The sequence below is a fragment of the Bubalus kerabau genome, chromosome 9 (assembly GCF_029407905.1).
Source record: "Bubalus kerabau isolate K-KA32 ecotype Philippines breed swamp buffalo chromosome 9, PCC_UOA_SB_1v2, whole genome shotgun sequence".
In the NCBI taxonomy this organism is placed as follows: Eukaryota; Metazoa; Chordata; class Mammalia; order Artiodactyla; family Bovidae; genus Bubalus; species Bubalus kerabau.
Genome location: NC_073632.1, coordinates 83,083,327 through 83,098,594, shown reverse-complemented (window position 1 = coordinate 83,098,594; position 15,268 = coordinate 83,083,327). Strand labels below are relative to the sequence as shown.

The 15,268-nt window shown below is 41.0% G+C and overlaps 1 protein-coding gene across 1 annotated transcript in view; it reads left to right on the top strand.

The window, feature by feature from the left end:
* Positions 1 to 9,970: 9,970 nt before the first annotated feature.
* IL20RA (interleukin 20 receptor subunit alpha) overlaps positions 9,971 to 15,268 on the top strand; it is a 32,529-nt gene continuing 27,231 nt past the window's right edge. Inside the window, exon 1 of the mRNA XM_055535733.1 lies at positions 9,971 to 10,204. Coding sequence (XP_055391708.1) covers positions 10,096 to 10,204 — 109 coding nt within the window. The 5' untranslated portion in view covers positions 9,971 to 10,095. The remainder of the gene's footprint in view (positions 10,205 to 15,268) is intronic.

The following is a 15,268-nucleotide window of genomic DNA, read 5'->3' as shown; positions in this document are numbered from 1 at the left end:
CATAGCCTAGTGTTAGTGAGAGAAGACAGAGTACACCCTGTGTGATTTGGCAAAGAAGAGAACAGTTAGGACAGGGGTTTCTATCAGGTTAGAACTGTTCCATTTCCTGAATTGAGTGATGTTTACCAATGCTTTCACTTTGTAACTCACTGAGCTATAACATAGGACTGGAAAAGATCAGTTTTCATTCCAATCCCAAAGAAGGGCAATGCCAAAGAATGTTCAAAGTACAGTACAACTGCACTCATCTCACACTCTAGAGAAGTAATGCTCAAAATTTTCCAAGCAAGGCTTCAACAGTACGTGAACCATGAACTTCCAGATGTTCGAGCTGGTTTTAGATAAGGCAGAGGAATCAGAGATCAAATTGCCAACATCTGTTGGATCATAGAAAAAGCAAGACAGTTCCAGAAAAACATCTACTTCTGCTTTATTGATTATGCCAAGGTCTTTGACTGTGTGGATCACAACAAACTGTAGAAAACTCTTAAAGAGATGGGAATACCACATCACCTTACCTGCCTCCTGAGAAATCTGTATGCAGGTCAGGAAGCAACAGTTAGAACTGGACGTGGAACAACAGTCTTGGTCCAAATTGGGAAAGGGGTACGTCTAGTCTGTATATTGTCACCCTGCTTATTTAACTTCTACACAGAGTACATCATGCAAAATGCTGGGCTGGATGAAGCACAAGCTGGAATCAAGATTTCAAGGAGAAATATCAATAACCTCAGATATGACACCACCCTTATGGCAGAAAGTGAAGAAGAACTAAAGAGCCTGTTGATTAAGGTGAAAGAGGAGAGTGAAAAGTTGGCTTAAGAAAATGGCAATAGGAACATATATTATACTTTACACAATAACTACTTTAAATGTAAATAGACTAAATGTTCCAACCAAAAGGCACAGACTGGCTGAATGGATACAAAAACAAGACCCATATATGTGCTCTTTACAAGAAACACACTTCAGACCTCAAGACACATATAGACTGAAAGTGAGAGGTTGGAAAAATATATTCCATGCAAATGGGAAGCAAAAGAAAGCTGGAGTAGCAATCCTCCTATCAGACAAAACAGACCTTAAAATAGAGAAGATTACAAGAGATAAGGAAGGACATTACATAATGATCAAGGGATCAATCCAAGAGGAAGACATAACAATTGTAACTATCTATGAACCCAACATAGGAGCACCTCAATACATAAGACAAACACTAACAGACATAAAAGGAGAAATTAACAGTAACACAACAATAGTAGATGACTTCAACACCCCACTCACACCAATGGACAGATCACCAAAACAGAAAATTAATAACATAAGTCTTACATGATACATTAGATGAGATGGATCTCATTGATATCTTCAGGACATTCCATCCAAATGCAAAAGAATACACTTTCTTCTGAAGTTCACATGGAACATTCTCCAGGATAGACCACATCTTGGGTCACAAACCAAACCTCAGTAAATTTAAGAAAATTGAAATTGTATCAAGCATCTTCTCCAACCACAATTCTATGAGACTAGATATCAGTTACAAGAAAAAAAAAACTGTAAAAAACACAATCACATGGAGATTAAACAACACATCTCTAAATAACCAACAGGTTACTGAAGAAATCAAAAGGGAAATAAAAAAATTTCTAGAAACAAATGACAATGAAAACATGACAACTCAAAACCTGTGGGATGCAGTGAAAGCAGTTCTAAGAGGGAAGTTTATAGCAATACAATACTACCTCAAGAAACAAGAAAATATTGAATAGACAACCTAACTTTACACCTAAAGCAATTGGAAAATGAAGAAGAAGAAACAAAAAAAAAAAAAAAAAAGAAGGAAAGAAATCATAAAGATCTGAGCAGAAGTAAATGAAAAAGAAATGAAAGAAAAAATAGTAAAGATTAATAAAACTAAGAGCTGGTTCTTTGAGAAGATAAATAAAGTTGACAAACCTTTAACCAGACTCATCAAGAAAAAAAGAGAGAAGAATCAACTCAACAAAATTAGAAATGAAAAAGAAGAGGTTACAACAGACAATGCAGAAATACAAAGGATTACAAGAGACTATTATAAACAACTACATGGCAATAAAATGGATAACCTGGAAGAAATGAACAGATTCTTAGAAAAGTTCAATCTTCCAAAACTGAACGAGGAAAAAATAGAAATTATGAACAACCCAGTTACAAGCAGTGAAATTGAAGCTGTGATCAAAAATCTCCCAAAAAACAAAAGCCCAGGACCAGATGGCTTCACAGGAGAATTCCATCAAACATTTAGAGAACTAATGCCTATCCTTCTAAAAGTCTTTCAAAAAATTGCAGAGGAAGGAACATTTCCAAACTCATTCTATGATGCCACCATCACCCTGATACCAAAACCAGACAAAGACAACACACACACAAAAGAAAACTACAGGCCAATATCACTGATGAACATAGATGCAAAAACTCTCATCAAAATTTTAGCAAACAGAATTCAGCAACACATCAAAAAGCTCATACACCATGATCAAGTTGGGTTTATTCCAGAGTTGCAAGGATCCTTCAGTATACGCAAATCAATCAATGTGGTACACCATATTAACAAATTGAAAGATAAAAACCAAATGATAATCTCAATAAATACAGAAAAATCCTTTGACAAAATTCAGCACCCATTTATGATTAAAACTCTTCAAAAAATGGGCATAGAAGGAACTTACCTCAACATAGTAAAGACCATATATGATCAGCCTACGGCAAACATTATTCTCAATGGTGAAAAACTGAAAGCACTCCCCCTAAGTTCAAGAACAAGACAAGGGTATCCACTTTCACCACTATTATTCAACATAGTTCTGGAAGTCCTAGCTACAGCAACCAGAGAAGAAAATGAAATAAAAGGAATCCAGATCGGAAAAGAAGAAGTAAAGCTCTCACTGCTTGCAGATGATACTGTACATGGAAAATCCTAAAGATAGTATCAGAAAATTACTAGAGCTAATTAGTGAATTTAGCAAAGTTGCAGGATACAAAATCAATACACAGAAATCACTTGCACGTCTATCTACTAGCAATGAAAAATCAGAAAGAGAAATTAAGGAATCAATCCCATTCACCACTGCAACAAAAAGAATTAAATATCTGGGAATAAACTTACCTAAGGAGATAAAAGAACTATATACTGAAAATTATAAGACATTGATGAAAGAAATCCAAGACGACATAAACAGATAGGAGAGATATTCCATGTTCCTAAGTAGAAAGAATCAATATTGTGAAAATGACTATACTGTCAAATGCAATCTACAGATTCAATGTGATCCCTATCAAATTACCAATGGCATTTTTCACAGAACTAGAACAAAAAATTTCACAATTCATTTGGAAACACAAAAGACCCCAAATAGCCAAAACAGTCTTGAGAAAGAAGAATGGAACTGGAGGAATCAACCTTCCTGACTTCAGATTATACTACAAAGCTCCAGTCATCAAGACAGTATGGTGCTGGCACAAAAACAGAAATATAGACTGATGGAACAAGACAGAAAGCCCAGAAATAAACCCATGTACCTATGCGTACCTTATTTTTGACAAATGAGGCAAGAATATACACTAGGGTAAAGACAGCCTCTTCAATAAATGGTGCTAGGAAAACTGGACAGCAACATGTAAAAGAATGAAATTAGAACACTTCCTAACACCATACACAAAGATAAACTCAAAATGGATTAAAGACCTAAATGTAAGACCAGAAACTATAAAACTCTTAGAGGAAAACAGAGGCAGAATACTCAATGTCATAAATCAATGCAAGATCCTCTACTCCCCCTGGAGTAATGGAAATAAAAACAAAAGTAGACAAGTGGAGCTTGATTAAACTTAAAAGCTTTTGCACAGCAAAGGAAACTATAAGCAAGGTGAAAAGACAACCCTCAGGATGGGAGAAAATAATAGCCAATGAAACAACTGACAAAGGATTCATTTCTAAAATACATAGGCAGCTCATACAACTCAAGACCAGAAAAACAAACAACCCAATCAAATAGTGGGAACAGACCTAAACAGACATTTCTCCAAAGAAGACATACAGATGGATAACAAACACATGAAAAGATGCTCAACATTGCTCATTATTAGAGAAATGCAAATCAAAACTACAATGAGATATCACCTCACACCAGTCAGAATAGCCACCATTAAAAAATCAACAAACAATAAACGCTGGAGAGGATGTGGAGAAAAGGGAATGTTCTTGCACTGTTTTGGGGAATGTAAACTCATACAGCCACTGGAAGACAATATGGAGATTCCTTAGAAAACTAGGAATAAAGCCACCATATGACCCAGCAATCCCACTCCTAGGCATATACCCTGAGGAAACCAAAATTGAAAAGACACATGTATCCCATTGTTCACTGTAGCACTATTTACAATAGCTAGAACATGGAAGTAACCTTAATGTCCATCGACAGATGAATGGATAAAGAAGTTGTGGTGCATATACACAATGGAATATTACTCAGCCATAAAAAGGAACAGATCTGAGTCAGTTCTAATGAGGTGGATGAACCTAGAGCCTATTATACAGAGTAAAGTAAGTCAGAAAGAGAAAGATAAATATTATATTCTATTGCATATATACAGAATCTAGAAAAATGGTGCTGAAGAGTTTATTTGCAGGACAGCAATGGAGAAACAGACATAGAGAACAGATTTATGAACATGCAGAGAGAGGAGGAGAGGGTGAGATGCATGCAGAGAGTGACATGGAAACTTACATTACCATGTGTAGAAAAGAAGCCAATGGGCATTTTCTGTGTATCTCAGGAAACTCAAACAGGGGCTCTGTATCAACCTAGAATGGTGGGATGGAGGAGGGAGATGGGAGGGAGGTTCAAAAGGGAGGGGATATATGTATACCTATGGGTGACTCATGTTGGTGTTTGACAGAAAACAACAAAATTCTGTAAAGTAATTATCCTTCAATTAAAAAATAAATAAATTCACAATATATATATATAAAGGGGAAAAAAAGTTGGCTTAAAACTTAACACTTAGTTTTAAACTAAGTTTTAAACTTAAAACTCAACACTCAAAAAACTATGATCGTAGTATCCAGTCCTACCCCTTCAAGGAAAATAGATGGAGAAACAATGTAAACAGTGACAGGCTTTATTTTGGGGGGCTCCAAAATTACTGCAGATGGTGACTGCATTCATGAAATTAAAAGACACTTGCTCCTTGGAAGAAAAGTTATGACCAACCTAGTCAGCATATTAAAAGGCAGAGACACTACATTTACCGACAAAGGTCCATCTAGTCAAAGGTATGGTTTTTCCATTAGTCATGTATGGATATGAGAGTTGGACTATTAAAAAAAAGCTAAGTGCTGAAGAATTGATGTTTTTGAACTGTGGTGTTGGAGAAGACTCTTGAGAGTCCCTTAGATTGCCAGGAGATCAAACCAGTCAATCCTAAAGGAAATCAGTCCTGAATATTTATTGGAAGGACTGATGCTGAAGCTGAAACTCCAATACTTTGGCCATCTGATGCAAAGAACTGACTCCTTGGAAAAGGCCCTGATGTTGGGAAAGATTGAAGGCAGGAGGAGAAAGGGATGACAGAGGATAAAATGGTTAGATGACATCACCGACTCAAAGGACATGAGTTTGAGTAAGCTCCAGGAGCTGGTGATGGACAAGGAAGCCTGGCGTGCTGCAGTCCATGGGATTGCAAAGAGTCGGACATGACTGAGCAACTGAACTGAACTGAACTGAGCTGTAATAACTACATTTGTGCATTTTTCTGTATACATATTAGACTTCACAATTACAAAACATTTTTAAAATAAAGTAATTAACCTCTAATTAAAATAAATAAACTTAAATTAAAAAAAAAAAAAAGCGTGTACCACTTCTCAAAGGGGCTTCCCCAGTGGCTCAGCAGTAAAGAACCCACAAGGAACACAGGAGATACAGGAGACATGGGTTTAATCCCTGGGTCAGGAAGATCCCCTGGAGGTGGAAATGGCAACCCACTCCAGTATTCTTGCCTGGGAAATCCCCTGGACAGAGAGGCCTGGAAGGCTACAGTCTATGGGGTTACAAGAGTCAGACATGACTTGGTGACTGAACACACAGGACACAATACCACTTCCCAATATAAAAACTCAAGAGTTGGGGGGAAGATTTGATAAGATTCCATAGGATTTGAAACATTAGATATAATTTGGATTTAAGCAGACAGCATATCAAAAATTACTAGTGGCCCCATATAGCCACAGAGTAGTTCATTCAATGAAGAGAGCATGGCAGAGTAGCCTAAAAGGACTGTAGAAATCCTCTAAATACTGGATGCTTACTATTTCCCCAGAACTCTCCTTTTCTGCCACCACCCCCAACCCTTTTCAGAGAACTTTATCTTGCCACCCCTCATGTTCTAACTGCTACCTGTCCCCTAACATTCAGGTGCACTCCTAGAGCAGTAGCCTTATTACATTCTGATCCTGCCCTGTTCATGCTTGGGTGTGCAGGAATGGCATCTCTTTTCACTCACAGGGTAGTTTACACTAAGGAAATCAACTCATGCTGCATTTTCATAAATTAATAAGAATGTGTCTTACTATGTGCGCTATTTCACAGTTCACCCCTCATATGTATGTGATTCATTTTGTTACGTATTAATATAAGAGGCATACAAGGAAGTCATTAAAATACAGCCTTTGGAATTGCATTAACCAGGATTCAGATCCTTGTTCTGTCCCTTTAAGTAAACCATCTGTACAAGCCTGTTTGCTCCTTTTGTAACTCGGGGTAACATAACTGATTCATAGAATTGTTTTAAGGACTAAAGAAAGCAGCAAATATAGACATTTTAGTTGGTACCTGGCTGACAATAAGAACACAGTAACTTCAGATGACGATGATGATATTACCCCTGAAAACTGTTTAGGAGTTAAACTGGAATACAGAAAATTTATACTATCTGTTTGTGGTATTAATGTCCGGGCTGGGATGAGAAGGATTGGTTTATGACCTTTCTGAACAGAAAGCCCAGAAACTCATACATCAGGTTTCACAGAACTAAGATCCCAGTGTGATAAGTCATGGCAAGAAGAATTGTAATGTTTGAGGAGAAGATCTGAATGTGTTGAGTCATTTCAAAAATCTGTGGAAGGATATACTAGAATTTATTTCAACCTGAGAGGTTTAGACTGGGAGGGACTCAGACTGTCTCTTACTGAAGTTCACAATAGTGAGAAGATGGTAGAATTTAAAGGTACTAAGGAAACGCCCTAAGGTGAATTCCAGGTCACAGCTAAAAGCAAAAGTCATGTCTGTCCTCTTCAATGCATGGGCAACAACTGAAGGCCTAGCAATTTCTCAGGTCACACTCATCCTGCAAAAGCCATAGGCAACTGAGGACAGAAATGTGAGTGTGTTCACAGGTATGAGACCGAAAAATTCTGACTTACTGTCTGATCAGTGCCCAGGAGAAGGTGAGGAGGAAGGGAGAGAGGGAGGGAGGCAAGGGCACACAGAAGAGGGCTGGCTCACAAACAAGGGGCACCCACTTAAGAGTGGGAAGGACTCTATGTCTCAGGCATGCCCCATTTCTGCTTCCTAGAAGAAGGAAACAATAAACTGTTCCTGCTCAAGTTAAGAAGTGTTAGGGGACTATAGATCCCTGGGAACTATACTCAATATTCTGTGATAAACCATAATGGGAAAGAATATGAAAAAATATATATGTAGAACTGAATCACTTTGCTGACAGCAGAAATTAACACAACATTGTAAATCAGCTATACATCAATTTAAAAAAAAAGGGGGGGGGGTTGGGAGACAGGGAGGGAAAGTTATGTATATTTGCCTCAGCCCTTTTAGGGACGTGAACAATTCACATTGGAACCAAAACACACACAAGTCTTAAGGTTTAGATACTAAAAATGATCAACTCAAAATACTTCTGTGGCAAATATACATCATGTTTAATCCACCAGAATTGAAGTAATAATGATAGTGCTAGACTAATTTTTAATGGAAATATAGTTGATTTACAATATTGTGTTAATTTCAGATAGAGAAAAAAATGACTCAGTTATTTGTACACATATTTTTAGATTATTTTCCAAATAGATTACTACAAGATGTTGAATATAGTTCCCTGTACTCTACATTAAGTCTTTGCTGTTTATCTGTTTTATGTAGTTTGTATTTGTTAATCTCATTCTCATTTGTCCATCCCTCCTTCCCTTTCCCCTTTGGTAACCATGTTAGTTTTTATGTCTGTAAGTCTGTTTCTGTTTTGTATATATATTCATTTGTATTATATTTTAGACTCTACATATAAGTGATAGCACATATTTGTCTTTGTCTCACTTAGTAAATATTCTCTAGGTTCATCCATGTTGTTGCAAATGGCAATGTTTCATTCTTTGCTATGGCTGAGTGACACTTTAGAGTGTGTGTGTGTATATCTAGTATTTAAAATCCAGAAAGGGACTTAACTGCTTTAGTGAAAGAAGTAAAAGTCATTCACTCGTGTCTGACTCTTTGCGACCCCATGGACTATATACAGTCCATGGAATTCTCCAGGCCAGAATACTGGAGTGGGCAGCATTTCCCTTCTCCAGGGGATCTTCCCAACCCAGGGATCAAACCCAGGTCTCCCGCACTGCAGGTGGATTCTTTACTGATTGAGCCACAAGGGAAGCCTTTTAAAATCCTATGGAATCTTATCTCATCAAATCTTCCTCCAACTCTTAAGGTTTTGTTTTGAGAAGTGGTATTGTGTGCACCCCACTCCAGTACTCTTGCCTGGAAAATCCCATGGACGGAGGAGCCTGGTGGGCTGCATGCAGTCCATGGGGTCGCCAAGAGTCGGACACGACTGAGCAACTTCACTTTCACTTTTCACTTGCATGCATTGGAGAAGGAAATGGCAACCCACTCCAGTGTTCTTGCTTGGAGAATCCCAGGGACGGGGGAGCCTGGTGGGCTGCCGTCTCTGGGGTCGCACAAAGTCGGACACGACTGAAGCGACTTAGCAGCAGCAGCATTGTGTGTTATGTGTTTAGTCCCTAAGTCATGTGGGTCTCTTTTGCCACCCCATGGACTGTAGACCACCAGACTCCTCTGTCCACGGGGATCTCCAGACAAGAACACTGGAGTGGGTTGCCATGCCTCCTCCAGGGGATCTTCCGACCCAGGGATCAAACCCGCGTCTCATGTTTCCTGCATTGGCAGGTGGGTTCTTTATCACTGGTGCTACCTGGGAAGCCCATTGATAACATAAAGCCACTGATAACATAAAATGTTGTCCTTCCTAGTGAAAGTGAGTGAAGTCGCTCAGTCTTGTCCGACTCTTTGCGACCCCGTGGACTGTAGCCCACCAGGCTCCTCCTTCCATGGGATTCTCCAGGCAAGAATACTGGAGTGGGTTGCCATTTCCTTCTCCAAACTCTTCCCAAATCAATGAGTCCAGTTAGGAAAACAGAAAACACACTGTTTACTTTAACAGAAAGAATTTGCTAAGAGGAACTGTTTAAACAGTCGGGAGGGAAGTTTTCCCTGCAGTAGTGACCTCCTTGGACTTGACCTCAGTGGCACAGCGGTAAAGAACCTGCCTGCAGTGTGAGAGGTGGGTTCCATCGCTCGGTGGGGAAGATCCCGTGGAGAAGGAAATAGCAACCCCTCCAGTATTCTTGCCTGGAAAATCCTACGGACAGAGGAGCCTGGTGGGCTACAGTCCATGGGATTGCAAAAGAGAACCACACGATTTAGAGACGAAACAACAGTAACAAGTGACCTTGTTGGTTAGGGAGGTGGAAAGTCAAGGATTCTCGGAGCTGCTAGCCCGACGGGCTTAGAGGAGAAGTCGGACACTCCCCTGGCGCTGGCACCCAGCCCCGGCTCCGGCGGGACGCGGGTGGGGCTCCGCCGCAGCTCCGCCTCCCCGGGCACCCAGCCAATTGGAGCGCGGCGAGCAGCCTGAGCCCTGGCCCAGGGTGCGGAGGGGAGACAGCGCTCCCAGCGCCCGCGGCCCGAGGGGGAGTCCCACGCTGACGGCTGCCTGTAAAGATGTGACTCAGCTCCGGCGCCCATGTGCGCCCCCGGACCCTCAGCGAGGGCGGCGGCCAGAGGAGCCCCGGCACCCGGCCTCCTGGCCCTGCTGTTCCTGCTGCTGGTGGCCGCTCCGACGGGACGGGCAGGTAGGAGTATCGCGCCCGGGGCCAGCCGGCCGCCCAGCTCCGACTGATTTCTTCCACCCCGCCTTTTGCTTTCAGGCGCGTGGAGCAGGAGGAGCGGAGGTCCGCGCGGGGAGCCAGGGAGCCCGGGGAAAAAACGCCGCTGCCTCGCGTGCGCTGAGAACTTGTTGCGAGGGTTGCGGGTGACGGTGGAGGCAGGTTGACGGTAGTCGCTCCGAGTGGACCCGCAGCTGGTAACTTGCGGTCGGCGACAGTGCCTTTGCACATTGCACTTGTCCCCACGTCGCAGGCTGTCGCCACCCCCGCTGCGGCCCCACGGACCAGCTGCCCTTCTACAGGGAGCACCCCAGGAAAGGAGGCGATGCCTGCGCTTTAAAGAACCGAACTCCGGAAAAGAGTTGGGCTCGCAGGGGACAGGAGCTAGAAAGGGGCAACGTTTCTAAAGTAAGATCCCTTTCCTGGGCAAGTCTTTTTTTTTTTTTTTTTCCTTCGCCGTTTTGACCACGTACATGTAAATGCCTTTTGATTTTTCAGAAGTAACAAAACTTGGAACTGATCTGTGATACAGGTTTTTTTGGTTTTGTTTTTAAGTTTTAACTCTACCAGCTGCAAGCCAGTAAATCAGAATGATTCATTAACTGATTTCTGTTTTCCTTCTGCATTTCTGGTGTACGAGAAAAAGAATGTTTTTAAAGGTATCTAGGATCCTCTCTCTTTTTTTTTTTTTTAATTTCAAGCAACAGAGCTTGAAATACTGTGTTTTGTGCGATTTGGCCCAGGCTTCTATGTTTTTAATCCAGAACTGAACAATGACTGTGAATGCAAAAAGTTGTCCATGAAACTGTGGTGTCCTTAGTAATCAAAGAACAAGTTGCAAAAGTTCAGTATAATTAAAAGAAAAGTGTGCATATAGATCTTGGAGAGATTTTTGGACAATAGACGTTATGCACAAAAAGCTTCTCTTTCTCTTCTAAATCCTGAAGTTACCAGAAAGTGTCATTCTTTTCTCTTGTGATAAATATTCCTAGGTAAGCTGAACAGGAAGAGACTGCTCCTGACTTAGCCAGATACTGAGCTTCAACTAACTGACAGGAATTTGGTTGTTTCTATTTCTAATCAAATAAATAAAGCTTGCTTCTTAATTGGATTGGAAGGCTGACATTAGAAGGTAATAATATTCTTGGCTTCAAAGCAAAATTAGGGGAAAAAACAAAAAAACTCTCTCCTGACCCAGGTACTTTCTTGGCTCATCTTAAAACATTCCTGTCCTCTTCTGGGCCTCAAGGCACGCTGAGAGCTGATGGGAAAATCAGGTGAGAAGGTACATGTGTTCATGTGGATAGAGAGCTATCCCATCTTGTTGGTTCCACCACCATATCTGAAGAGCCATGTGAACTTTCTAAGAATTATATGACATTGCCACATTCCAGTAGTAAAGGCTTTAATATTTCAAAAATTTTGGCACAAAAATTTGAAGTCACGCAACTCTGTGATTGGATTGGGCTGTACTACAATACCAAACATCCAAAGAGAAAGGAAAAAAAAAATTTCAATGTGGCATCAGCATTTTAGGAAAGTTCTTGGTATTTCATTTCAGGTCAACTTTTAAAGGAATTTGGAACATCTGTACCACACCCACAAGGCAGGAGGGACACAAACTCGACTCTATCAACTCTCCAGGGACAGAAGTTTCATTAGGAAATTCATCACTATGGTTTGGCAGTCTGGTCCTGTTGGCCTAATCCCATGTCTTATTCATCACTGCAGATAAAGAATCCTGGTCAGCATAATATTAATGAGCATTTAAAGTCAGTAACAGAGAGTGGGAGGAGATGACTTGCCAAAGTCACTATCTCCTCTCCTCAAACCCTTCAGAAACCTTCACTGCTGATAGAATCATTCTAAAGTCTCCTGTGTGGTCTTATGTGACCCCTCCTGCCAGTCTCTTCAGCCTCACTCACACCACTTAATTCCTACTATTGTGGACGTTTTCCAGTTCCTAGAGCAAACCAAACTGTTTTGCATCACAGGGACTTCATACTTGCAATTCCTTGTGCTGGAATGTTCCAGCCCACTCTGTCTCTGGCTAACTCCTGTTCAGACTTGACATCTCACCTGCGGTGTGCCTCCCTCGAGAAGAGCTTCCCAAAATCCCCAAAGAGGGAAAAAATAGAGTTTATTGTGTCTATGAACAAAGGAGCCAACTCTAGGTCTGGAGCTTTCGAATATGGTCTAAATATTAAAGTATCTCTGCTTGTTAGAACTAATATGCTACATTTAACACAGTGAGGGTATTTGTTGAAGTGTTTCTTCTTTGATATAAACACAGCAGTATCAGGTATTTTATTTCACGGAGGTTATTTTAAGATATTTTTCACACACACAAATGATTCCAGTGAACTAATTAAATTTTTTTCATTGCTTTCTCCTTTTTAGCTTTTAATTTTGAGCTAATATGAAACTTACGCTCTAGAAATAATAGAGCTCTCATGAACCCCCTCACCCTGTTTCTCTTAATTTTAAGATCTTATATAACCATACAGTGTTCAGAACCGTGAAATTAACATTGATGTAACACTGTTCAGGCTTCCGAGGTGGCTCAGTGGTAAAGAATCCGCCTGCCAATGCAAGAGACGGGTTCGAACCCTGTGTTGGGAAGATCCTCTGTTGAAGGAAATGGCAACCCACTCCAGTATTCTTGTCTTGGAAATCCCATGAACAGAGGAGCCTTGAGGGCTACAGGCCATAGGATCCCAAAGAGTCAGAAACAACTTAGCAACTAAACAACAACAGTGTAACACTATCCACTAAACTACAGACTTTGTTTCAGTTTCACCCTTTTTTCCCCACTAATGCTGCTTTCCTGTGCCAGGATCCCAGTTACCTTCAGTTGCTGTCTCCTTCCTCTGCTCCAATCTGTGAGTTCCTCAGTCTCTGTTTGCTTTCCTGTCCTTGACACTTTAGGAGTCCTGGTCACCTTTCCCTCAGACTTGTCCCTCAGTATGGGTTCATTTGAGGTTTCCTCATTAGAGTGAGATTATTCCCTTTGGGCAATAATACCACAGAAATGACGTTATCTTTACCAGCCCGTCCTATCAAAGGGTTTATGATATCAGTACATCTTCTTCCTGATGATGTTAACTTTGATCATTTGGTTTAGGTGGTGTCTGTAGGGTTTTTCACTGTAGAGTTCCTCTTTTCATTTTCTGATTAATAAATTGCTGCTGCTGCTAAGTTGCTTCAGTCGTGTCCGACTCTGTGCAACCTCATAGACGGCAGCCCACCAGGCTCCTCCGTCCCTGGGATTCTCCAGGCAAAAACACTGGAGTGGGTTGCCATTTCCTTCTCCAATGCATGAAAGTGAAAAGTGAAAGTGAAGTCGCTCAGTCGTGTCTGACTCTTCGCGACCCCATGGACTGCAGCCTAGCAGGCTCCTCCATCCATGGGATTTTCCAAGCAAGAGTACTGGGATGGGGTGCCATTGCCTTCTCCGAATAAATATCTAGTGGGAAGATATTCTGAGATGGAGCAAGTATCCTGTTTCTCCTCAAACATACACCCACTAATTTTAATATTCATCAGTGGATACTGGATGCAATAACTGTTATGCTTAATGGTGATTTTTTAATTTCACTCTTTCCTTCTCAATTTATTAAATTGGAATTCTAATGCAGGGAAGAGCCTTTGCTTCTCTGTCATTTATTTCTTTATTTAGTTTCTTACATATATTAATATGGATTCATAAATGTTTTGCTTTATTATTTGAGTTATAATCCAATACTATTATTATTTAGTATTAATTTTATTGCTCAAAATTTCCAGCTTTGGCCATCAAAAGCTCTTTTAGTTTGGTTCCTGCATGCTTTCAACAGGCCCCATTCTTTCCTAAGCATTTCATTACTTTGTAGCATCACAAAATATTTCAAGTTCATCTCATATTTTCCCTTCCCCAGGTCTGAACGGGCTTCCCAGGTGGTGCTAGTGGTAAAGAACCCGCCTGCCAATGCAGAAGACATAAGAGACACTGGTTTGGTCCCTGGGATGGGAAGATATCCCTGGAGGGGGGCATAGCAACCCACTCCAGTATTCTTGCCTGGAGAATCCCATGGACAGAGAAGCCTGGTGGGCTACCATCCATAGGGTCACAAAGAGTCCGACCCAACTGAAGTGACTTAGCACGCAGGTATGAAGGGCTGAATCAGCCACTTCCCCAAGGAGCTCTAGTTCCTTCTCCTGGAGAATAAGATCTAGAAACCAAAATCTCGTTGCCGGGTATGCTCATTGCTACTGGAATGTTTTTCTAGGCCCTCTTAAAAAAAAAAAAAAAAGGTGACTGGCAATGTTAAAATTAAATATTTCTTCTGCTTTATTTTCAGAATTCTTTTTGCTATAGAAAACTAGGCTTGAAAAGACCTTAAAATCCCATCCAACTCCTTCTCTTGTGAATCTCTTCTGCAGCATAACTTCCAAGGCATTACCTCTCTGCTGTTGAAGCATCTCCCATTGTAGGAAACTCACTACCTGACACCCAAGTCACGATGTCCTGTCGTTGCAGACTTCCAGCTACTGGAATGTTCTTCTGTGTAATGAGCTGAGATCGTGATCTCTTTCCTCGTCTCCCATTGTCTCTCTCAGAGTTGGTCCTCACTCTGAGTGGATCAAGTTGTATAGAACAATCTGCTCAGCTCATTGACTGCAACCATCACATTCTCTCTGTCTTCTTTCATCTCAGCTAACCACCTCCCCAGTTACACCATGCCAGGCCCCTCTTTCTCCTGGTCTTTTCTGTAGGTGTGTGTTCTGGATTGTCCGTAAGCTGTCAGGCTGACTCACTGTAGATCATGATGAGATGGCTCATCTGCCACATTTTAAACACTACCCCTCGAATGTTGGTCCTTGAGTGATTTACCATCAGGTTCTTGGTGAACACAGGCCTCTAATGCCTAAAAGTTACCTTCCCTTTTTATCTTTGTTGTCTTCTCCTATGATACACAGACCTTGACCCCTCATTTAAACTCAGAATTTCATACAAATATAATTTCATTTTGTAGAGGCAGTTTTCTTTCT